A 26,617-nucleotide genomic window follows, 5' to 3' on the forward strand; every position below is an offset into this window, starting at 1 on the left:
CATGTATATTGCATATTGCATAGGGATAAAGGTTAAAGGATTGAAAGGTTCCCTACTGAATAACTACTCTGATTCCCACCTAAACACTACATTTTGAAGATAAAACAAACAATTCATTTCTTCATTATTTGCCAGCCAATCCCGATTTTCCACCAGGATTTCAACCAGTAAACAAAAACAGGTACCTTAGCAGTGATTGGAGCAGGGGAGGGAGCAGGCCTCTTTCTCTGAGCATAGCCAGACAGACGGTAACAGTAGTGGGGCTTGCAGTAAAATTTCCCTGCAGGATAAAGGAGACAGACAAAGCACAAAAGCAAATAAAGTCAATGCATCAATAACTATATGCACTGCATATTCTACTAATTTCACCTCACAGAGTCCATAGGCATTATCTGTGCTGCAGAAGTAGACTGTGTGTGTGTCATTTAGAATCAGAAAAATCTTTTCTGTCTCGCGCGTCAGTGGGTTTCAGTCCCACAGCTAACAGCTACTCTGTCTCAATGAACAATCGGCTGCCTGTCCTCGAGCACAATAGACACCTCCCAGAGAGGAAAAATATGGAATCATGAGACTGCACTCGGCTCTGGAGTCAATGTAAAGTAATGTAATGTAACGGAAGATAATATCGTTTAAAGCTGAGATTTACACTTTAAAGCCACAAAGTGTTGAAGTTCCATGTGGTTATAGCATCTTGCAAATTATTCTGACGTACAAAGATGAGAGTCTGGTCAAATTTGGTGCAGTTTATGTGTTGCTTTCAGCTCATTCATTTCAGTGTCTCCGGGTTGTATCCATGGGTGAAGTGGAAGATTGTTGTCTGCCTACCATAGTCTCCTTTTTGATACAACCACTAGAGAGCGCTAAAGTCTCACATTTTCAAATTCGACAGATGGTTGTTTTAAAATGCTTAGACAGATGTGATTTTAGCTCCTTTAAAACAGATTGTTTTGGTTGGCTTTTAGCCCAAGTTTCATTCTGGGTTGTGATTCAGTTCATTCTGGCAGCAGTGGATGTTTGGGAACTTTATGACAGGTAAGATATCAATGGAACAGTCGGGGAGAAAAGAAACAAATGTTTATCTTAATGTTAAGTCGTACCATCCTCCACATCGAAGGCGTAGGAGGACAGTCGTAGCGTGGTGCCACAGTAGTCGCACTTGAAGCAGCTGCGATGGAAGAACTTCCCCTCTGCACTCAGCCTCTCCATCACGTACACACGCTTCCGACAGAAGAAGCACACATCGCTGCCACCGATGTTGACGGGGAACTCTTTTCTGAGGGAGCCCTGTGGGAGGATAGAGCATCGATTCGTTTTTAGAAAAGAAATAACAATGGAAACACATGGGGGACGGTAGGTTTAAATAGATGCACAATATCCAAGATTTAGTGGACATGAAGCCACAGGCTCACACAACAGGCCACTTTCACTGTCTGCTTGGTATAACAATACCACAAGAGAGCAAGTCAATGGTTATTGATCAGTGGGAGTGGGGATCGCTGAGCAAATGATCTACAAACACAACAGTATCCAAAACTGCAGTTACTTGTTGAGCAAACACACACTCTACAACTAAAAGGAGGTGGATTAACTGTGACAACAAGCTAACACATCAATGTGACAACAACATATCATTGTGCTGATGATGTGGGGGAAAACAACACTCTCGGGCAAGGGAGGCTTTTATCTGTGCAGCCACGTGCCTTCTACCCCTGGGACAACATGCTTACCAAATCCCTCTTTTCAGGTGGGGGCTTAGGATCTTCCTGAGACTGAAGCTGATTGGCTATCTGCTCAGCCAATGAGCTAACTCCACCTGTGTACATCCTTACATAGCGCTATGAACAGCATTAGGGGGAAAAAGACAAGTGAACATTAGAAAGTGATGGATGACAAAAGAAAGGTAACGTGAGAATCAGAGGGAAGAGGTGGGAAGAGGACTGCGTAAGGAGACTGATAGGCATAGCGAGAAGAGCTTAAACATGGACGATGTTTACAAGCAACAGTGTCTGACATGACAAAGCAATGTTTCCATGCTCGATTGATCAAGCGTTAAGATGTGCTGGCAACCCCACCTAGCTGCAAAACCAAATATGTAATCAGAAAAACAAACTGCAAAGCTGTTAGAGTAACTTCTGCCCTCAGTCAAACAAATAATTCCAGAAATTCCACTGTGCATTTACTTGCCAACTAAGAGCATTATTGGATTTGGGACATTAGAAAAAGAGATCAACTAGCTCAGCATTTTGAAAGACAACAGCTACTGAGTGGAACTGTGCTGCATGATGACTACTACACATGCTTACACACTCAAGTAAAGCAGTCATGCTTCTTTTTCCATTCACATGCACAGACACACACACACACACACACACACACACAGTGGCACTCACAATGCATTGTTGTATTGCTAATCGAATAATAACTGTGAACAAAAGAAATTGCTTGGAGGGTCCATTCAGACTGGTTTGTTGTTATATGAATTCAGCAGTCTATAGTTTAAATCCTGAATTAATCCACTTCAGGATTTAAATCTATTAAAACAACAAAAAGCTATTTCATCCTCTATAGGGGAAGAATTGAGGTCATATGTAATATGAGGCAAATTTAAGCCATGCAAACTATTACTGTGGATGAGATTTGAGCACGCTTTGCTGTGCTGCAGCCCCGCTGCATTGCAAAGTTGTTACTCCGCCACAGTTGGAACTGTGCTTGTCAACATGGAAATTACACTAGATGAGATATTTGCTGCCAAGCTGCTCTTCCAAACCACAACAACTACTAGGGACTCCCTTGGCAAAATAACTACAGGAATTATAATTGAGTCAAGCACGCCCCAGCTAAAATGTTTTGATATCTGTTCAGATAGAGACAGTCACAGTCATAAGAGGTGATTACTTTCCCCACATACTTATCACAACAACTACAGTAAACAATCAACACAGTTTAAATGAGTTTGTTAATATCTCACAAGCAGCCAGCTTTTAAAGCAAGTCTCACGAGAGTTTAAGTCATGTTAAGGAGCTTCTGTAATTAAGTGAGACAACGCAGAGTCCTCACAGACCAAGTGCAGGTGTAGTGTGTTAGCGTCACCACACTCCATTCCTTCCTGGCGTGAAACGACTACCTGTCTCAAGGTGTCAGAGGAGGAGGGGGGAGAGTCAGGGGGAGACTGGGATCGGGCCAGGTTCCATTGTTCCATAAAGAAACGTGAGGGCTTTTTCGCAGGCTCCACAAAAAGGAAGCAGAGAGGAGAGGTGTTAAAAGTTTTCCAAAATCTCTTGCACACTGTTTTCTGAAATATAAACTGTAAAAGCAAAAATGTTGTTTGAGAGCAGCCTGTTGGTCAGCTGTATTCCCTCTGGGCTTCGATGCTAACATGCTAGCATGTATTGCTGTGTGAAAGTGTGCTACTAACTGCTATTTCTAATTTGTATTCAATGTTCTATATGTTTCTCCTTTGTATTACTATTCCTATATATTCACCTGAGCATATGGCAAATAAAGTTTCTGAACTCAGACTCAAAATGAGTCATGTGTTTTCCGTTAAAAAGTCATTCCCTCTCGTGTTCCATGCTAACACATTAGCTTATATGCCTACGAGAGTAAAATAGGCAGCTAGCACTACTGAGATAAACATTTCTTAGTCCATTTTAACTAACTGTAGTTTAACTACTACTACTAAGTTTCAAGCTGAGATTTCATGAACCCTATCATTATAGTTTATATTCAGTTTTTTTTTTTTTCAGGAAATAAAATTACTTTATAGTTACTAAGTTCAGCCTTGCAAGTCTCCCATTGTCCATTTAGTACATGAACAGAGAAACTTGTTTTGTGTCAAATTTCACCTTCACAAAACTATATATTGTTTTATTCACTTACTATTTAGTGTTACTGATATTACAACTTCATATTTACAAGCTGTGGTATATGTTGAGGTGCTATACGTAAGCCAGATTTGGATATCTGTTCCTAAAAAGGGGGAATTGACAAACAAGGCAAGTCTCCCAAAAACTAATGCTAATCAGATTTTTGTGTTAGTAGGGACATTTCACCTGTGGTCCGGCTGGCTTGCCCTCAAACTGAGAAGCAAGTTGCTCAGCCCTCTCCTGAATACTAAGCACATATAACGGCATCTGTTCATCAGAGTGCGGAGGCCTTGCTGGCTCCTGCAGAGAAATAAATGATTCAGTCACAAAAGGGATGTACAAAGAAGAAACTGGAGTTACTCTCTGCCTTTTTAGTAGTTTCCAAAAACAATCTCCTTTCCAAAGTGCTTGTCATTGTGGTAAAAGCCACAGATGGTTAGTTAGCCATTGTTTTCATAGCTCCAGCTGGCACCCTTTAATTCATGCAGTAATGTAAGCCTGAGTAAGAAAACTATGAAAGTGATGCCCTACAGTTTGTGAGGCTGTCAAAAAACAAAAGACTAAACTTGACATAAATAAACACGAACTGAACAAGGTTGAGTGAGCCTTCAATTAAGGACTTGCTCTCCAAAGTATAAACTTCCATAAGAGGTTATTTTTCGGTACAACAGAGGGTGATGTGTTAAGAGTCACAGTCCACAGCACCAAAACCTAACCTTTCTGGAAGAGTCAGGAGAGGATAGTGGTGAACCAGGACTCTCAGTAAGGCCGCGGGACAAGTTCCACTGCTCTAAAAAGAAATGGGACGGCTTTTTCTTAGGCTCCAGGGAGAAAAGAGGAATGGTTGAAAGAAGGAATTAGACCTTGGAGGACGTGCATATGTGCACCAATAGCATGTTCTGTATATACAGTCTGGGGCTAAGAAATGCACCCAATAAAACTTGATGACGCAACATCGGAAACCATGTTCTCACAAAATGTCCATGCATGGTGTTCACCTTTGGTGGCCTGTCAGGTTTGCCTTTAAACCTGGAGATTAGGCGCTCAGCCCTCTCCTGTATACCGGGTATGTGAATGGGTCCTGGGTCTGTCAGGTGCAGCGGCTTCCACTCCTGCCAAGGAAGTTCTGTTGAGACTTTGATGATGATTTGGGGTGCAGCTTATACAAAGAAATAAGATTTAGCTGTTTCTTCCACAAAGAAGTCTGTTTACAGCTACACCAACCGGTATCTTATTTAAAAAAATGCCAACCACAAACAACGGAGAGAGCAGTGACAAGCTGAACACATATCCATGCAATCATTCATTTACTCTACCCCATAATTCAAAGGCATCTCGTAGTATTCAAGTTCTTCTTCCTCCGGACTTTTACGCAAATGCTTGAAGGCAGAAATGAGCAGATACATACCGTATTAACATTTTGGTTTGCATCGGGCATAAACAGATTCTCACAAGAGGATTTGTTGATTTCCGTGCTTATAGAACAGCTTGTTATTCAATCTCTGACAGAGCCTGATAATAAATTAAAACTACCCATGGTCCCTTGAGTCTACATTTATTTACAAGCCGTCACATCCCAACAACATACCCTTCAGTATGAAAACAAGCAGCTCCTCTGATACACAGGGAAGTAAACAAGACTGTAACCTCTCTAGGAAATTCTTTAGGGGAACTGCAGTGTTTTGTTTTTATTTACACTGCACACTACAGAGGTCAGATCTGAGGGACGTAATTAGAATGGATGCTTTTAGAGAACAAAAAGAGGAGTAGGGGTAAGAGGACACTAGATGGGTTTGCTGTGGATTTGTGGTGAAGAGATAAACACAAACACAGACAGATACAGCAGACTATGTGTCACCTCTGAGTGAAGAGAGAGCGAGGAAGTGGAGGAGGAAGAAGGGAGCAGAATGGTTTTCTTTGGGCAGCTCCGAGAGCCCGAGCTGGACTGTTGGTCTGCACCACTTCTGGCCTTGAGAGATGAGGGACAGGAACAGCACATTCAGCAGAAGATGATGAGAATGATGATGAAAATGATGAGCAATTGCTAGTAGAAGTAGAATATGCTTCATACTCCTAATTGGTGTCATTCACGGTAGGACAATACATTTTGATGCTTGCAAAATACTGTAAAACTCAGAGAGGAACTTATATCTTAAAACATTTGCACACAGACTGAGTAATCCATTCGGTTAATAGAATTAGAATTGACACACTGGCACACACATATCCACACAGATACCCTAAAAAAACAGACTACACACAAAGTGTATATGGCAAAAAAAAAAAACCCACTTGGACCTACAGTCCAAGGGCTATCAGCGATACATTTCCAAAAGGGAGAATAATTCACTGGTGCTGTAATTAAGCTTGATATAAAGTTTAAAGGGTAGTGTATAGAATTTTTTCCCTATACTTGGCATCAAAAGAAAAAAAATGAAAACTAAAATTATTAAGTAAAACAATCCTAAGGACAAGGCATGGAGAGATTTACTTTATGAAAAGAGATATACCACAATTACCACTGAATATAAGAGTGGCTTAAATAATTTCTTCCTGAACACTTTGTGTTGAGAACTACTTAGGATTATCAAGATTATTATACAGTATGTCTTTACAAATTACTTTTAGTTAATTTACTCAGCAGCTAAAGGCTTACTGTGCAGCGAGAGGACATTTAAGAACAGCGGTGGATGAAATCCCATTAAACAGGAGAGTCTGAAGCTTTAAATCAATGTCTGTGAGACGAATGCTTAATCTAGTGACAAGACAACAAAGGACAACTTTCTAAGTATCAGCAGGAGAACACTGGTGATGGCACTTAACTGTGCTGACTCCGACAGAACAGTAAAGCAGAATGACAACCAGCTGGCTACAGCTGGTCTTCTACTGAGTCTGGAAGAGTGAATGAAGTGCTGGATCTTATTTCTCAGTGAGCAACATTTCAACACACCTACGAGTCGGGTTGGTGGCTAACAAAGTGGCAACAACTTAACTGTATCTACTTCCATAGTGAGGGTAGAAGAATAGAAGGGAACCTTGAACTGGAGCTGTCAGGCCACAGAAAAGTAGTAGAAAAGGTAACAAGAAAGGGAGGGAAGGTAGACATCATAGAGGAGACTATCCATTCTGTTTTCCTTACAGTATCTGGTCTGATATGTTTTTTCCATTCTTCAACACATGCCCAACACTTAAACTTCAACAGGTTTGTTAGGCCTCAAGCATACACACGCTTCTCTGGTGAGAAAACATGAGAAAATAGAGCTTTGCTTGTTTAGAAGATATCTACACAGGGTACCTCTAACTGGCTAACTACTGCTAACAAAAGCCAACTGTCCATTCTTATGTTAATGTATACACTCTTCTTCTAAGCTTGCATTTTAAACATCGAAGGAAAATAATCATTAGTTAGCATTTTATGACCATGCATTACCAGGCATTTTTATCATAACCCATCCTACATCTGCCTAAACAAACCCACCATTCCATGAGCTGTCACTGCCTACAAATTTGAATCTGTTTACTGCTGACTTGTTTCAATGCAGCTGCACAATCATTTGATTCACATAGTTTAAACAGTTGTTGACAAGGTTTCAGAGTTGTGAAAACATCTGAACATGCCCTTCATTTCGCTGATTGATCTGCGTGGGGCTTATTTGGCTCTCACTGGCTGTTTTCCATAATCGTGTATTGCATAATGAGCTCGGGAAATGTTGCTGTCGTGCCTGATGAGCCTACCTTCCCTTCCCCTTGCTTCTGGATTGAAAGGCCAATCCATCTCCATCTGTACAGGGGTGAATGTGGACTTAATGGGATGTGAAAGGAGTTGGAGGACTACCAGGCCTGCGTAGCTAACCATACCTGCTCCCTTCTGTTGGGCAGTGTCTGACACTTGATCATTTCTTTGTAGCGAATGCTCAGCTGCTCTTGCTGCTGTGTGCGTCTCTGAACCAGGACAGGAGAAACCATGATGGAGTCACACTCTTGCGTGTCTCTCAGACAAACACACACACACAAAACTGCACAGCTATTTGATTGAGGAGTTAAAAAACACTCACACAGTCTTTGTTAACTATACAACAATAGCTGTTAAGTTAATTCCTCCAAATTGCACACAACAGATCTGCAGACTGTCTACAGAGAAGGTGAGGCTCAGACTAGTACGGGTCAACACAAAGCAGCTTTCCCCACTACGACACACCACACAGACATATGGTTAGATGAGTCTAGTTGTTAGTCTCTATGGGGATAAGGTGGGGCGGCTCCACTCTTTACCTTTCTCCATGCTGGGACAGGTGCCAGGCGTACTGGCTCATTCACAGGGGTTTGGGGCGGGGAGGGGGGCAAAAGGCGGTCCAGATTGGGCAGAGATTCCCCCTTTGTGGTCAGATAACGATGAGTGACAGCGAGCGTGGCCAGAAAGAGGCCCGAATAACCATGCAAGGCATCATGAAATAGTCCATGATGGGAGGTAGAAACAAGAGAGAGAGAAAAAAACAGAAAGAAGGAAGTGAATCATGGGAGGATGGAGTCACAGTGGGTGGAAAATGTGTTCAAAACTAATAAGGAAATGACAGGCAGTCATAAGAAGATCATGCTGAGTGAGTTGTATAGCATTTATAATAGCACTTAAGAGATATTACACAGTTAATGGCATATAGGATGTACATCTATAATAGATGGAAAAAGAGGAAACACACTAATTGTGTGCATAAAATATCTTTAGTCAAGCAAAACCAACACTATTTAGCCTTTATAAACCCTTAAGGACTTCCCAACAAACCTTCCCATTAGTTATTATTAAGTTTTGTACTAACATATAAATATACTGAGCTATTTTCATAGAGTTCTGATGGCCAAAACAATACACAAACAGAAGCTTTAATATAAAAAGAACATCAAATCAGATGCAGCTATTCCAGGGCACACAGTAACAAGACATTTTCTAAAACAGCAACAGTGGAGAGCTGTCTTTCTCTTAATCAACAATACTGTCTAGTGTCCCCAGTAGCCCACTTCTCCCTCCCACTCTGAGCAGCAAGCAAACCAAAGCTCGGCGAACCAATTCACCCGAGCCCAACAAGCCCGGTCAGCATTGTGAGGCCACCTACATGAACCAGGAACAATACCAAGCCTGACCGATATTAGCATTCTGGGCCCTCAGCTCATTAATACAGTGGCCTACAGCTCGTCCATCATGAGACTAGAGGCCCTGTCGCACAGGCACCGAAGCTACATGTTCACCAACACACTCACTGTAAGGAAAAACAAACCACAATAATCTCAACTCCTGCTACATTCAGGAAGTCTGAACATATCTTCCCTGCTGCTTCATCTTTCCTCAGGGTAGGAGCTTTTTCAATCCCCCCAGCTGTAAAACCTGGAGATGAACCACGCGACTTCCTCCATACCTGTCGTTTGAGTCCTGAATGCTGTGCTGGAGCGTTCTCCTCAAACTTGGCGAGCAGCTGGGTGGCCATGACCTTGACTTTGTTATGGTTCCCCACAGGGGAGGAGTCCATTTTTCTCTCCGACAGGATAGCTGGGACAGATGGCCTGTCGTCGCGGCCACTCCTGGATACCTCCTCCTGCGAGAAAATAGAAAAACAGTAAAAAAAGAAAAGTTTTCTGCCCTGTTGCTGTCAGTCTAGTGGGATTAATTAGTCTGTTCTGGCTGGATTGGCTGCTCAAAACAATAATCACAAGCTCAACATCTGAGACTCTTCGCTGTCAGAACTACTCACATCTTCAGACTGGCTGGTTTTCCTTCTCTTCCCCAAACCGTCAACATCCTTCTCTTTTTTGTCCTGTTGATGACATGTCACGAGTTACTTTAATTCCTACTAAAACAATGACGTCAGGAAGTGCCATTTTTGATGTTTCAAGAAGGATCAAGAGATGCTAACAGGCATTTTTTAGACACTGACCTTTGGATTTCGTTTCCTGGAAATTGCTATGCTCTGACCGAGTTTGCTGAAGAAGGAGATTGGAGACTTGGTGCTGGCTATCAGTGCTGCCTTCTCCTCAGGACTCAAGTTGTGGTTATCTAAGCAGGAACAAAATGCAATTAAAAAAAGCATGAAAGAGCCCTTTAAATCCTCTCAGGATTACATGTAATTATGACACTGTAAATACAGACATCTCTCAATACCAGGCTACAGATGAAGCAGCCCTTATGCATCACCCACTCTCACCTCCAGGTGGCACTGTGTCCTTAAACATCTCATAGAACTGGCTGAGGTACATGACCATAGAGAGTTTGTCTGGCTCTACCACAGAAGACATCTCCTTGCCAGTCATGCAGGGCGAGATGCCAAATTCCCTCTCCGCCACGTCAAAAGCCAACTGGTTGTTCTTCTCCTGGTCTCGCTCGTCCAGAGAATCAAAGTCACTGAGTGCAGGAGGAAGAGGGAGGAGAGAGACACCAAAAGACCAAAGTGAGAATGAGATGGGACAGGGTAGGCGTGGTGAATGTAATGACAAAGGCAGAAGAACCTAACCATAAAGTAATTATCATTCATCTAAATAATCTTAAATTCTGCTGTTCCTATAAATGTAACACAAATACAGGGTACACATTCGCTGCTGAATTTAGCTGATTTTTAACGTCAAATTAGGTTGTAAGACAAAGTGAACTTCATACTATTTTTGTGTATGATGATTGAGAGGTGATTATATTTCATTTGAACCCCACAAGTGTATTATTCTATATATATTGTGTTTGAATATTGTTATAATCCATTTTCCCTTAAAGTCCCTTAAATCCAATTAAGAGCCATTAAGGTGTACTTAAGGGACATGGTCTTAATTTGGGTATTATTAAGTACAGGCAGTGGAAACAGGATGCGAACACAACCTTGACAACAGTTGCTTATTTACAAACAACAACAAACACAGAGCAACACTCATTCAATTGGAGTCGTGTTTCTGGCCACCAAACACATTTCAGTCCGATATTCACTCTCCTTTGAGTCCCGTTTTGGTCTCTACCACTTCCTGGGGGAAATATCTGGATCTTTAGCTGGAAAAATGTTCCACCATCTAATCATTAACTTTGTCTCTCTGCTGGCGCATGGTTGGTTTTTTAAGCTTTTTCTCCCAAAAACAGCTGCCTGTTGTGGCTGGAAACAATGCCATGAGAGTGGTGGGACAAAACAGTAAAGTTGTGGGCTGTAAAACACAAACAATGAGCTGAAAGATGGTTTAAATCTCTGTAGGGGAACTGCAGAGTCGGGGTGGTCATATGGGTTCATCACTACGAGCAACCACTTTCACATTACATAAGTCATTTGATTTATCGTTAACAGAAAATTATGTGTTATTGCAGCTTTGGATTTCTTTAATATCATCCAGATACCATGATTGGTGATCTCCCGATGTGCACTGTAATTTGAAAAAATTTAAATAAAAAGAACATGCACATGATTTCTTGCACACCAAATCAATGACCGTTTATCTGTCTCATTTTGTGATGAATCAGCAAGATCTCAGGGAAAAAAGCAAGAACAAATCAATATTTTCTAGCCACAATTATCCAGCTCTGGGTATAGTGGAAGTAAACTGACACTGAGCCGGCATTAAACACTAATGATTATGAAGAAGGATTTCTCTACAGCAGGTTTCTGTACGAGCATTACTGGAAAGGCCCTTATACTGGAGCTGAAAATACCATTAACATGAGTCATCAATACATCTCAACTGCACATACAGTCAATTTAAAAGCATTAGCAGTAGAACATCACATCAGGCACAGAGTGGACGCTCCACTCAATCCCCTTTAACCACCAGTCTTGTACAGTACATTTGTACACATGAACGCAGTTTTCCCAAAGCCCCTGCACTCCCCACCCTCCGTCCTCTCCTCCCATCATCTGGCCTATCAAAGGCAGCAGAGCACAACTGCTACATTGCTTGGTAAAAGGTCAGGCAGGACACTAATAGCTTATAATGTTAATTGCCACGTTTCCCTAAGAGGGTGACAAACTATATTAGACAATGTAGATGGAGACTGTGTTGTTTATAGTGTGTGTGAGGTTATGGAGAATGTTTATGTCTTTGTGTCTATGTGTGTGTGTGGGAGGGACAGCGGGGATATGTGGAGGGCTCCCTTAAGGGACCCAAGAGGCCATTATGACTGGTAGCTGTCACCTCATTTACAGTGATATACGGCTCAAAACCAAGGTCCCAACCAGACAATAAACATCATTAGCAACCAACAAATGCACATAAACACAGCAGGCAGGTCATTCCAGGCACTGCAGCGGTTTTAACCCTTTCCATCTAACCATAAAGAGATACACTTGGCAAGTGTTCACAACTTGGAAAACACATTTTCCATCTGTGTGAAAAGGTCCAGCGTTTAACATTTAGGAGGATCTACTGGCAGAATATATGGCATAGGTATGTTTTGGTTAGTGGTTTATCATCTGAAAATAAGATTTGTTGTGTTTTTGTTTCCTTAGAATGAGTGGTTTTCCCATTTCTACTGAGTACCTCATGTTTCTGCACTAGCCCAGAACAAACAAACCAAACACTGGCTGTAGATGGGGCCTTTTGCGTTTGATGCAAGACGTTTTAGTTGGTTGCAATCCGCTAGATGCCTTTAAATCCTACATGCTGGTCCTTTAATCTGTGCTCCTTGAGGTGTGTGTTCTGTACGTATGTCTTTCAGATACTCACATGAGATCCGGTCTGTATCGGTCAATGAGGGCGCACAGGGCCAGACCACTCTTCCAAGACATAGTAAGGTCTGTTACATTAACATTCCTGTATCCCTCCGTTTGTCTCTGGCACCAGTTTAGCAGTTTACTGGATCGAGCTATGGATTCTGGTGTGGCGGAGAAGAGAAAATTATAGGCTTGATGTTAAAGCAGCAGGTTGAACAGAATCTGGATTAAACATGGAAAGAAATATAAACTGTTTCTGGGCAGAACTACACATCTCTTGCTGGGCAATCTCATGGCCTTGGTCAGGCAAGGCTGAGCATAGGATCATAAAGTTTTGTCATCCATGGCCTCATCATCCATGTTAGTACCAGTCTTAACCAGCCAATGAGGAAGTATTATGAACCGTGAGAAAACTTTAACCGTCGTAAAGGAGGAAAAGGATGCAAATGAGAGGTTAGGAGAGGATGCAGAACTCACAGGAAACCTTTTAATGTTGAATATAACCAGGGTGCTCGGAATGAGAGTATCAATGACTGAGTTAGTACACGCAAAAATAACGTCTGAGGCTGCAGTCAGTCCATCCACAAGTTCCACCATTCCACTACACTTTAAACTTAGGAATTAGGTATCCCTGACAAGCAACACCATGCATTTGGACTTTGTGTTACCTTGCAACTGCTTGTCAAGCAGGCAATTGTCTAGAGTGAAAATAGTTCATCATTAAATTTCAGCAACAGTGATTGCAGCAACAATCCTACACTGATCAATCAGCACATTAAACCATGTCTTTAAAGCAGTAGGTAAAAGATACAAACCATTCCTGGCCAACTTGGGTGTTGACGAGTTGATCACATTCTCAATTTCAATGCGCATTTCCCTGGACTCCCCTGTGTCACAGAGGTGCCTCATCTGCAACAGACACATCATTACTACACATGTAGAATTTCAAACATACTACACGAACAAACTGTCTCTTGTTATAAAAATATGAAAGAATAAAAAGTCATAGAGCAGTTATCCTTGACCGATGCAATAATATAAATATTGTGTACAATGAATTAACAATAGAGACAAAGATGGCACCTGCGATTTGCTGGCCCTCACACTCACCTGGCTGGGCTTGAGGAAGTTAAGGCTAATGTTGGGGTAACGAGTAGTAGGATCCACGCTGTAGTGACTGAAGTTCTTGCTGACGTTTTCAGGTGTGGTTTGGGGCAGTAGACGGTATATACTCTCCCTAGAGCAAAAAGGAAAAAGTGAATTATACTATTCAGAATCAGAAATACTTTAATAATCCCAGGGGGAAATTATGTACTATATGTCCAGAATCTTACTAATGGAAGGAAACTATGGCAAAAGATTAAGAAAACATATCAACATTGTTATCAAAAAGTCACATTCCATTCAGCCTTTAGACCATTAGTACTAGCAGAGGTGGGATTGATGCTTGAAATAACATACAGGCACATTTCCTAGTAAAGCACTTAGAGATAAAAGGGTGTGTTTGAGGAGAGGGAACGTGTGTGTGTGTTTATGTGTGGCTGTGTGTGCACGAGTGAGTGAATGCGAGCACAAGAGTAGGGCGAGTCTCGGTTTGTATGCATCAGTGTTTCCACACCCTCACCTCTCAGCAAGCACCTCAAGAGGGGTTTTTCCCTGAGCCCAGCTCTTCACCATCCAGCCTGAGTCCATGGCTGCCAGGAAACCTCGGGCGATGCCAGTGCCCATGGGCCAGAAGGGCTGGAGACAACAGCGAACACCACATTCAATAACCAAATATGGCCACAGAAGAAGCAAGATGTAAAAGTAAAAAAAACAAAAACAAGATGGGTAGGAACTATAACTGAGATTTAAATAACTTCAATTTTGCAAGTGTAGAACAGTAAAATGTGGTCTTTAAAACCCTCCGCTGTCCCTCTTACCTCCAACAAGCTGTCACCCACGAGCGCCACCAGAAGCTGGTGACCATGGCGTTGGCGCACCATGGCGGCGTTCTCTGAAGCGTACATGCAGGTGAAGTCGAACATGGCTACGTCTGGCTGGCCGTAGTGGTTGATGGCAAAGTCCAGAGTGGGCAGCTGGTGGTTGGTGGAAAAATCTGCAGCCTCACGGGCATAAGACAGCAGGGCAGCCTGGTCCACATTAGCCCTGGACAGTAGCAGCTCTGTGTCTGCATAGTCCTGCATAGAGATGAGGCACATGAGAGTAGCAGTGGTTTTTAGATGAAAGCTAATACAACCAGAGATGTCCAGGGAATGGGATGAAACTTGAATAATCAGCAGTTCTGGAAGTAGTCCTCAAACTAAACCAAGCCATGATGCAAAACAAAAAAATGTGCTGGCAGCTATCACAGAACGCTAAAAACACAGATATACAAGTGATGAAAAACGACAAGTTGTCCTGACAGACATAGGAGAACAATAGACAAAGCCCATCTGTTTTCTGTTTTTAATATTACAATATAAATATTAATATAATCTCATAATCTGTCTTTCCCACAGTTTCACAGAAATGAATTGTTAAATATACCTTGTGTACTGATGTAGAACAATGGTAAAAACTGTTCTTGGATCCGTTTGTAATGCTATTGCAAGATTACTGGAAAATTGTCAGTTTCTGTGGCCTTGGCATATGATAAATAACTCGTTTTCTCAGCTTAGTTGCACATAATGGATAAAACACAAAATCCTAAAATAATTGAAGACAGAAATCTTATGCTTTAGCCCCAATTTATAGAATAAAAGTTCCCTTGTACAGGTAGGACCCCATTTACACCTGGTATTAACATACAATCTGTATCTCAATACATATCTTATCTGGATATGGAAAAAACAAGTTATTATAAGGTGTTCAAGTATGCTGAATACTTTGCAGTGACATCAACCAGACCCCATTTGGAGGTAGTTTGGCTCGCGTTGTGATCTGATCTCAGGCTAGTATATAAAACGCATTATTTAGAAAAAAACAACTAACCCGTTCAGCAGCATTGCTACCGGTGAACTGCCAAAGTCTGTGTTTGTAAAAGGTCTGTCAGCTATGTTTCTACATTTATTTCCATCATAATGCTAGTGGAATAAAAAAGGTGTGATCACATGTTATTATTTAGATAAACTACCAAGATTTAGATTGCATGTTCATACCTGTTGGAAACAAGGGCCAAAGAGTTACACTGACATGTAAGCAAGTGTAATACATTTTTTATGAAGGAATATGTGACATATGGCAATCATTGGCGGAACTGTACCTGAAAAAACAAAGCCTCTGAACTAAGAAACAATTTGAACTTACAACCCCTTTAAGACTCCACTGTGCTACAAAGAGGCCCAAACACTTGCAGTGAAATGAACTTTGCAGTTTACAGGTCTCTCCGACATGTAGCATCAAATCACTGCATGCTTTCAAAGTGACATGTTTTCATAGAGGGCGGTGAGAGGCACATTCTTCCATCTTCAGGCTCCCTGCTTACCAGTGCCAGGCTGGTGGTAGTGATGGTGGGTGAGGGGAAGGGCAGGGTAGTGGAAGATATGAATGGCTTGTTTTCTGATTTGCGGTGCTGCCTTGAACTGTGTGGACTGGCCGCCCTTCTACCATCCCTTCCACCCTTCCTCTATCCCTTTCAAAGGGGCAGGGCAGAATTTCATTGCTATAAAAGGATCTGTCAAGGACTTTGTATTAAAAGGGAAATCCCACAAGTTACTATACCAGTAAATTATGACTTTTCATTAACATGTGCCTACATACTCCAAATCCCCTCTGGCTTCAGACCTCAGTGTATACCAAACCTTCATTAATGTCATCAGCTCACCATGAAAACACACACAAACTTGCACACACATGTGCAGGGACCGTTTATACCCTCTGAAAAATGTAGAATGATTGTGCTTGTGTCAGGCAGCTACACTTATCTAAAGAAGAGTGATGACTGGGTTTACAAAAAACGCTAATTTAAGGCCATGTAGATTCAAAAACCCACACACAATCATAGCGCACCTTCGGTTATGTTTGTACATGAAGAGAGACATGTAAAAAGGTCTTTCCGGTTTCCTGTGGAAAGTGGCCAGGGAAAGGAAACTACCGTGTATAGTGAGGACACAAACACTCAGTAAGTGTGCTTGAGTTGGCAGTTTGTTCCTGAACACTGTTGGCTTGGTTAGGCCATTAGTCACTGATAGACACTGGGCAAAAACAGAAAGAAAACAGACTGAAAGAATGAAAAGAGACAAAAAGACCAGAGAGGGACAAGACTTCTGATTTTGTCAGTCTGTGCGTGCATACAGTAAAGCCTTTATGTCTACTACAGAGAGATAGAATGAGATTCAACAATTGTCTCTCAAACACACACACACGCTGAGCTCTGGGCTTTGATCACTCACATGCAGAATAACTCCTTTCTCCAGCAGACTCTGTTTTTTGGCAGTCATCACAAAGTAGTGCGTGTCATCCTTGTAGTAGACAATGTTTTCCAGGTCAATACCTACAAAGTCCAAGAGAGAGACGTATTGTCACATTCCAAACAATCATTTTCCTTCTTGCTATAGCTGGCTGTCGTCATTAGAGGAGCAATTATACGACTCAAAGCACATAACTAAAGCCCCGGGGACATCGTCATGTCAGCAATAAACTGTGGCAGGCTTGGCATCAGACCTAATGTAAGCATTTTAATTGGATCAGCTGACAAATTCGGAAATGTCATCCGAGGAGAGATTATTTGTCCTGTTTACCTTTATTTCATATCTCTTGGTGATCTTACAATTCCCAAAAACTTTATTTTGTCACGCTGCATCCTAAGGTGTTTTTAGTTACCTTAAGAAAAGAACAAAAAGTCCTTACAGCAATGGAACGGAACAGAGCTACAACCGACCTGTTGCTTCTCTGAGGTCTTGAAAGAACTTCTGATTGAAGATGAACGCCACCCCGCTGATCTCCTCAACCTTCGCCTCCGCTGTTGTGTTCCTGTTGATGAAGTTAGCGGTGATGGCAATGGCAAGCTTGCCCCGGAACTCCTTACGCCGAAACCCTGGGGCAAGGATTAGGAAGCAGAACTCAAGATTAATCAGCGCACACAGACCTGTACTGCGACACGGTAAATCCTCAAAAACAAAAGAAACAATATTTTCAACCTTGTTTGCTTTTACAACTTATCAAACCTGCCAAATGCATAATGTACTCTATAAATGCAACCAGATGTTCTGTATCATGACAACATAAACAGATTTCTACTTTTTCAAGCTGTGTGATTGTCGTTCATTGTTATCCCAGAGGGAGCCTGCTGCTTCCCTTCACTGATGCAGCAATCTGTAGTACAGAGACGGGTCATGGTACCCTACTCCACAGGGGTTCCCTTTGCCAGTGTGGCTGCGTGTGAGGCCTCAACACTCACAGAGGAAACAGACAGCCAATTCAACAATTCCCTATTCTGCTCCGCTGGGAGAGCAGCAGTTCAGCAGTCTTTGAACGCATCAGCTAGACACAAACAAAAACATGCTCACACAGATGTGCACAAATGCTCATTCATACGTGAGGAACGGCGTGAGGTCAGGCACCCGACCACAGCTGTACACAAGTGAGATCATAATCATTCTGACTAACCTCCAAGTCCGCTTCGAAAAAAACAAATAGTGCCGTTCATGCTTTGTCTTGTTTAGTCAAGGGAAAACTGCGTTACTAATGCATTGCTCCCACTCAGTGCATGAGGACTTGCCTGGTAGTGTGTTTCTCCTTCCGTCTGCTCCAATGATGACATCAAACTCCAGCTCGTTGACAGGGTGTGTCCTGGGGTGGACCTCAGCCCTCCAACCTATCCCTAAGAAAACACAGCATTTGTAATCAGACAGAAATGCATCAACAGAGCCAGTTTAGAGGCACTGACTGATTGCTCTCAGTCTCCATTCATTTTTCTCTGGCTTGTCTGGCAGCAGTTTGATTCACTTACTTTCAGTCTCTTGATCTTCCGGGGGCTCAATAAGACCCTTGAACTCTACGTTGACATGGATCTCAATGCCCAGCAGGAGAGACATTTTGAGCAGCATTAGCTGAAGCTGACGGATACCTACAATACAGAGAAGGAAGGAACATCCAGATGACATCAGAACTACAAAACCCACAAACGCATCAAAACACAAGACAACAAGACTATATTAGTAGTGTAAGGACTCGAGAGCAAAATGTATCACATATACTCACTGATATGATCGATTGCACCCGCACAGAACTTCCCATAAAACTTCTTGGCCCCGAGGCCCCTGAGGTCCTGGATGGTGAAGGGCCAGAGGTGCAGCACATTGTTCCTCGAGAAGGCATCTCTCTTCTCCAGCAGCACCACTTTGGCCCCCAGGAAAGCCAGCTCGATGGCTGTACGTAAGCCACATGGTCCCGCACCAATGATCAGACACTAAATACAGATGCAAATGTTATAGACAAGAAGAATAAGAAAGATATCAACGATACACATGGAAAACCAAGTCTGGACAACACAAGTCTCTGCCCATCTTTTGCTGTAGACTGCACCTTGACAAAGCATGCTGACACTTCCATCTCTCTTATTAAAAAGAAAAACACCTGTACCTATTATACTGCTTTTAGTTGTATATCTGGGAGGGTTGCATTTCCAATATTTTGATAACAGCTAGCTCTTGTTCCATTTGAGTTTAAATGTACTTATTCTATGTCATTTTGGACAAAAGCATCTTCCAAAGAATATATAGTAAATAATTGGAAGCAACACACAAAGAGAAATATCTTATAAAAGGCAATCGTTGATGAGCTAAGCTAAGCTAAGTATAGGTCAAGCTAAAAAAAAATAAAAAGTTAACATAGCTAAGACAACACAACGTAAGAAAACAACGTAAGATAACAAAACATAACATAAACTAAGATAAGCTAAGCTAACATAAACTAAGCTAAGATAACATAACATAAGTAGCTAAGGTAAGTTGGAATAAGACAACATTTTTATTAGTTGAATAACGTGAACTTAAAGCTATTTCTAAATCACAGTTCATAGTTTACTAGCTGCCAATTATACTTTTCAACAAAATAATACAGCCGCTTTATCCCTTATTCTGGGGTCGGCTACATATACACTGCAAACGGGAGGAGGTGACAAATCAAATTTGTCAGGTGAATTGAAGTCTCCTCAACAATAATGAAAAAGTGTCCCTGCAGTGTCCTTTCATATAAAGCAATCATACCCCGGTCTGCCTGAAAACACTCTTAAATGAATCACGCAGTTTGTAATGATCCAGGCCCACCTTTGAGTTGGCACAGGCACGCCCTTTCTTGTACTCCTTCTGGCTGGCCCTCTTGTCTAACTTTGCCCAGAGCGCCTTGGCCTTCCAGTAGTTGAGCTTGGACTTGAGCTTATGATAGAAGATCCTGGAATCGGTGGGCTTTACTTCCAGGTGGTCACACAGCTCCTGGAAGGCCTTGAGCGTGCCCTTGCAGGTGGTCGCCTGGACAAATTTGTCGAACAGAACGTGGGACCGGTTAACCCCATCTCCTCCAGTTGCACCGGCACCTCCATCCCCCATGGTCCAGACTCACACAGGGCTGTCAGGGCCCCTTCACCCCCCAGGCAGGGGTCTCTGGGTCCAGCCCCAGCCCTGGAACACGCTCTCTCTGGTGGGGGACTCTAACTCCCAGCCTCAGACATCTTCATTCTGTCAGGGAGAGAAATAAAACTCGGTAAATTACAGAAAATATTTCAACCATCTGCTACAAACTTTAGAGCTGTATAAAACATAACCACGGGTCATTATTGGGCAGAAAAGCAAACTAGTATGATTACAGCTTTCAAATGCTTGAATGACAACAACATCCAATCCAAACATAACCAAAAACTTTCCTTAGATGCAAGGACCCTAGTAGAGAGATTGTCTTCAGGCACCCTCTCAGTACAATGGGTCCTGATATTCTTTATCCAGACAATCACATGTATGACGGCTGGTCAGACAAGCAATCAAAGCAGCGATTAAGGATGAAGACCAGGTTACTCGAGGTCTTGCCAGCATTCTTCTACAGCGACGTGACCTAAAACAACCTCTTATCCATCTAGGCATGAGTCTGCCGGACACAGGAAGGGCACTGAACCCACACAAAGGCCACACAGGAAACTCGCAGGGCAAGTGTGCAGATATGTCTGTGTGGCACAAATAACTCCAGACACAGGATATAGCTCGTTCATCCCAAAACACTATGAAACAAAACACAATCTTTGAAACAATGTTCAAAAAGAAGCCGAAACCGAGCAGTTTAACTAGTGTACGTGCCCCCTGGTTATTATATAGCTTACTGTGTAAATACTGAGTGAGTTGAGTTCCTGCTATGACTTGCAGCAGTGCAACGTTATAGAGTTCTGCCTTTTCAACCCCAGGGGGACGAGACCATTCGTGTTGTTTGCCGTCTGTGGCTCAGCTGTCATGACTGGAATGTATTAACTGTACTGAGGAGCACGAGCAGCCTTTAAAGGTCAGCGTTACTCAGCATTAACACAACTGTATAAAAGAAACAGAGAAAAAGAGGACGAAAGAAATGCAAAGCGCTAGGACAAAAGTGATAATGACGACTGCAAAAAAACCTCCTTGTTTGACACAGTCTATTTGCTGTGTAATACGTTCTCAGGCGAGCGGTGGTTTGCATTCTCCCTGGGGCAACAATGCAAAAACATACTTTTTTTGTTAAGAGCTTCACAATGTCTCACCAAACAGGATAACTCTCACTCAACACGAAGAAAGATTATGCCAAGAATTAGCATAGTTTGGAAAAGAAACAATATTGAATGAATATATATTGTACATGAATACAGCCAAGAGACTGTAAGCTAAGCTTAGCACAGCCTAGAAACGAGAGAGTGGGTGGGATGTTGGAAGACCCTGTCCAAAAGTAATAAAATCTGCCGGTCAGTACCTCTAAAGCTCACTAATAATATGTTATTATCTCAGTTTTTGTACTGATTAAACAAACAAGATACAGCACACTAATTAGTGAGTTTTCGAGATGCTGGTAGGTAGATTTTGTTACCTTTGGACAGAGCCGGTTTAGCCGTTTCCCCTTAGTTTTCAGTCTTTACACGAAACTAGGCTAAGCTAAGATAAGCTTCATATTTACCATTCAGACATATGAGTCAATCTTCTCATCTAACGTTTTGCAAGAAATGTGGATTAGTGTGTTTCCTAAAATGTCAACCTACTCCTTTAAGGTTATATAATATGTTTGTGGAAAAAAGCTCATCTGCTAAGCCAGTGTCGAGACGTTCATCAGTACATTTTAATTTGCAGTACGGATTACTTTAAGACATCATAGTCTCACTGATCGAGAAACAGATCGGCAATAATTGTGGTGTTAAACATTTGTGTTTGGGACCTACTCTTTTGCTCTTAGGGGCAGAGTCCCTGATCAGGTGAAGAAAGGACTCAGCGAAATCCCGAGGAACAAACATGAATATTTATACTGTCAGCCACTTTCTCTGTCAAAGCTCGAGCTTTGTACTACACTGTCCAGGATGTTGAGCTAGTTCATGAAAACCAATGAAGTCCCAGTCCCAGTGGCAACACATGATGAAAGGGAGGCAGGTACATAGGTCAGCTGGCCTCCTTTACACACTCTGCCAACTCCTAACTGCAGTGAAAACAGCAGGCTCTGGGTCTGGCTCTGGGTCTGGCTCGGCCTTAGTCAGTCAGGATCAGACCTGAACGGTGCAGTGCCAGCACAGATGGAAAAGGCCTATTCCAACACAAGCATTTAGATCACCTGCTGCATCACTTCCTCTATGAGTGAGCATGCATCGCTTGACTTTCACCTCAAAATATTATTGCAAAAAACACAAGCTGTGAGGTCCATCTGAACCGGCAGAAGTTGTGGTCTGTGGTTATCTATCTGCACACACACACTACACATCTGTACTCGATAAATCATCTGTGACAGACCCCCACTCGTAGTATCGTTTTAGTAGCTTATATGCAAAGTACTGCAAAGCACTAGACACTCTGTATGACATACAGTCAAATATTCAAACAGGTATCCTCTGATCGATTGGGTGTCATAGGAAACAGCCAATGTTCATTAGAAATGACTCAGATGATGGTCCTTAATTCGCTTGTCAATAATAATGACCGTGGGATCGAAAACGGGGAAGGCAAATACATAAACATCACTCAGATAGTTAGCAGGCATCTGAAGCCTGTTCCTGTTTATCTACACAAGGACTCAGGATGCTGCGGTTGACTGCAGAGCAGACTGAGAGATTCAGTCAGGCTTACAGTTTATTTTGCGTGTAGAGTGTGCTGGGGGGCCTGTGATAGCATGCTGTGAATAAACAGAGATAAAAGTCAGTTTTGAGGTTATTTTCTACACAGAAAGGGACCACTGTAGTGTAAGAACAATCCATGAGAGTTAAGGTGCAATAAGTGTAGCATCTGATGAATTAGTAAGTGCAACAGCGACTACAATGATGTCTTTTGGTTGGCAATGTTTGTCTATGTGCATCAGGTATCTCTCTGTCTTTAAAAGGTGTGAAATCAGCTGATAAATTAAAATCCAATCACCCCAAAAAGCCTCACAGGAGCATCTTAAAATAAAACAAAAGTCTGCAACGTCTGTTCTGCATTCTTTCACTCTGCTCTTTGACCCTACTGGTGGTTTTCAACTTCATGACCGAAGACAAGCAAAGAGATCGCAATTCATCAGCACTGAGTTATGAGGCAAAGATGAGGAAAGCAGGTCATCACAAACACAAAAAAAGAAGACACATCAAACAGAGCAGGAACTTTGGAGGATGGTCCCAGAGGCGCAATAATTCATCTAATGGTGAAGTCAAATCTTTTTTGCGAGAACTACCTTCAGTCTCTTGCTACGCTGCTCTCCCCATTCATAGCAGAGACAAAAGTGATTCCCTCTGTGGGCTTTTCCGTTTCCTGTAAAGACACAGTTTATGGCGTCGCATAGAGAGCCAAGCATGGGAGATGAGAAGATAATATAACCTTTATGACACACATCTGAGAAAGCTAGCAGTAAACATCTAAGGCACTTTGAGGTCTTTGAAGGAAACGAGGGTGCAACTACCCACTGACATGCTGTGTCACAGTATGCTTGCGTGAGATGTCAAAAGATGGTGCGGCTCAGGCAGGTCTGCTGTAAAGTACTACACCTTGACCCCAGCTTAATGACAACAATTAACCTGGCCTATCATTTGAATAATAGCAGCCAGCCCATATGTTGCACCGTGTGTGTCAGAGAGAGGCTGAGTGGTGACGGAGAGAACAAACACAAGACGGATTATCACACTGACATTGCCAGAGCTACAGTAGATTATTAGATTACCAGAGTAGCACTGTGACATTCATAGCATCAAGTAATGGGAGAAATGGGGAAATACATGACTATTTACTATTTTCTTCTCCTGTAGTAAAATTTTTAAAAAGCTTTTTTAAGTGGATCGCACAAAGAAGAAAAATGAAAACAGCTTTGGTTCAGTGCACGCGCAAAATCTTCTGACATCTGGATGAGCTGCAGGATTTCACACGTTCACAGAATACACACAAGAATTACACACATGCATGCAAAGCCTTACACACACACAGCAACCCCCCATCCACCCCACCCTTCCCCAAACAGACACACACACACGCACACACAGAGACAGCATGCCTTTGCTTTTTACTGGTTGTGTTACATCATCCTCAAATCTAAAAATAGATCCAGAGATTAGGCCACTAGGCTACATGTTTGACAGCACTGCTTTTAGGTCCTGTAAACACTCTTACTACCAGTAGTAATAAATACCAGACTATAAATAAGAACTTAATAAATAATAAGGTAGTGGCTTGCATGTTTTGCTTTGTTGTTTTTTGGATAGTTTGGTCACAGTGAAAAAAACAATCTGGGATCCCACATTGTGCCATGTTTTTATTTTGCCTGCATCCAATTTAATTTTCATTCCACGATCAAAGTCAGACTTTTAAATAAAAAAATACATAAAAGGAAAAGAGAATAGACAATAATATGGTGTCCAAAACATGTCATTTTCTCTGTCAATATAACAGAGGAGAGAATACCGAGGATAATCTGTGTTTGGTGTAGTGCTACTCTTACTACAAAAAAAAAATAAAAAATCAGAAGCTTTGAGGTAAACAAGTTGGAATGAAAGCATGGGATGACTGTAAGCTTGTGTCTGTGTCAGTGTGTATCCTAAAATAGCATTTTGTCTTCGTCAGTCTCCAGCTCAGGGATGACTGATGCTCAGAGGACACCCTGGAGATGAAAGTAATATCCCGTCTCCTCCTCTCATCCATCAGGAGACTTGGCAGGGAGCAGCAGAGAGTGCAGGATGCAATGTGATATCGTTACAATAATGGATTTACAAGCAGAACATTTAGTCCTTCGAACTTGTAGCAGACCACACCTGATTCGCCAGTTCGAAAAACCCGTAATAATGGCTGGATTTGACTGTTTCTTCCTGTTTGCCGTAAGACAACTGTGGTTTTGTCTTTGTTCTTGACAGTTAATGATCACCTTAACATCTCTCTTGTACTCATTATGACAGTCACTGGAGATGTCTTTATTACAGTTTGACTATTACGATAATTACAGAGAAATGCAGCAGCAGGTGTGGTCTATTTAGGGGCTGCCTGCAGCCTGTAAATAGATCACACTGACAACAAAAGTGGAGTAGTTAACTCTTATTTTTCCATTATTTGTTGGTCGTCATGCACACAACATTTAAAGCTAGCAATTAGGAAAAGTTCACAGCCATCATGTACATGAAAGCACAGAAAAATGCTAGGCTAATTTTGAAATTTTAGGAAATGTGCTTATTAGCTTTCGTGCCAGGAGTTGGATTCAACTGTTTTGTACATGTTAAAACAACAAGATATTACTTGTTAATTAGTAAGCTTTAGAGTTGGTGGTAAAATTTAAAGATGTCAATTTGCCTGTTGGACTGAACTAAAACTAAAACTAAACAGATTAATCTAAAATGAAAAGAATCATTAGTCGCAGCCTTAGTCCTCTTGTACTCAAACAGCTTAACATCTAAAAGAATCTAAAAATGAGTTCACTCTAAACACTACAGCTGTCTGTCTGACAGAGACGCATCAGTGCCATCATGTATGTCCATTAGGAAATGTTTGACCCCCAAAAAAAGGCAAGCATATGAACCATATACATACAGTGATTACAAAGTCCCACAGTGACTTGGTAGTAACACACTGATGTCTTGGGAGTGTGCGCATCTGCCCCGTGCACAGCTGTGCACAACAATTATGGTGCAAGCAAGATGCAGGAAAACAAGTCCATTCATAAAAGTGGGCTGTTTTCCCACGTACTTAAAAGCATCAGACTGTAATTTCTTCAAGAGGATTCTTTTATTCATATTTCAAAAGGACTGAAGCTTTGTCAGTGATGCTCATCATTACTGTGTCTGCCTGTAAACTGTGGCTGTAAACAAAAGAAGGGAATTCAGAGCCTCGGGTCAAACTCTGCGAGCTAAGTCTGAGTCTATAAACAGGAGTGTAGAAAGCATGTTTGTCTAAACCAGAAGATCAAAAACTGGTAGAAATATAATTACCTGAAATGACAGTAATAATGCCTTGTCACTCCATCACTGTGTGTCAACAGAATGATAATACACATGAAGTTTAAGTCAACAAGGTGAATGAAAAGCCGTGTTCCACTCTTTGATATGCGATACTGTCCAGATATACCATTAAGTTCCCTATACAAACCACTGTGCTCACTTCTGCGACTCACACACCCAGGATCAGCCTACTGGAGTGGAGTTGTGTCTATTCACATCAGGAGACAAAAGCCTCAGAGCTCTCAGGGTACACAAACATTTGTTGTCTGAAACTCAACTTGCTTCTGGCAGAGGCCGTCTCCAAACCATCTGGCTTTCGAATCACTTCTGCTTCTGACAGTCGGTCCGCACTGTGCAGCTGAGCCCTTCACGTTAGCTCCCACAACTAATACACATTTTCACCAACTCCAGTAACAGACTGGCCTCTGAAGCCAATAAACATATGAATTCCATGTTGTCCTCTCTTAAACACTAAACAGACTGACACATTAATACTCAGAACAATGGGGGGGGGGGGG

At 42.0% G+C, this 26,617-nt stretch overlaps 1 protein-coding gene across 1 annotated transcript in view; it reads right to left on the reverse strand.

Moving 5' to 3' along the window:
• mical3a (microtubule associated monooxygenase, calponin and LIM domain containing 3a) overlaps positions 1-26,617 on the reverse strand; it is a 56,301-nt gene that overhangs the window by 19,982 nt on the left and 9,702 nt on the right. The window contains 26 exon segments of the mRNA XM_035665725.1: positions 186-280; positions 1,098-1,284; positions 1,728-1,835; positions 3,125-3,226; positions 4,053-4,166; positions 4,583-4,687; positions 4,865-4,978; positions 5,183-5,245; positions 5,725-5,835; positions 8,139-8,240; positions 9,275-9,451; positions 9,608-9,670; positions 9,791-9,909; positions 10,058-10,254; positions 12,543-12,690; positions 13,198-13,227; positions 13,345-13,438; positions 13,640-13,766; positions 14,154-14,269; positions 14,452-14,709; positions 16,903-17,003; positions 17,391-17,546; positions 18,231-18,332; positions 18,462-18,578; positions 18,713-18,920; positions 19,780-20,187. Coding sequence (XP_035521618.1) covers positions 186-280; positions 1,098-1,284; positions 1,728-1,835; positions 3,125-3,226; positions 4,053-4,166; positions 4,583-4,687; positions 4,865-4,978; positions 5,183-5,245; positions 5,725-5,835; positions 8,139-8,240; positions 9,275-9,451; positions 9,608-9,670; positions 9,791-9,909; positions 10,058-10,254; positions 12,543-12,690; positions 13,198-13,227; positions 13,345-13,438; positions 13,640-13,766; positions 14,154-14,269; positions 14,452-14,709; positions 16,903-17,003; positions 17,391-17,546; positions 18,231-18,332; positions 18,462-18,578; positions 18,713-18,920; positions 19,780-20,058 — 3,393 coding nt within the window. The 5' untranslated portion in view covers positions 20,059-20,187.

Source organism: Morone saxatilis, unplaced genomic scaffold (genome assembly GCF_004916995.1).
Source record: "Morone saxatilis isolate NCDOM2014 unplaced genomic scaffold, NCSU_SB_2.0 Contig2, whole genome shotgun sequence".
In the NCBI taxonomy this organism is placed as follows: Eukaryota; Metazoa; Chordata; class Actinopteri; family Moronidae; genus Morone; species Morone saxatilis.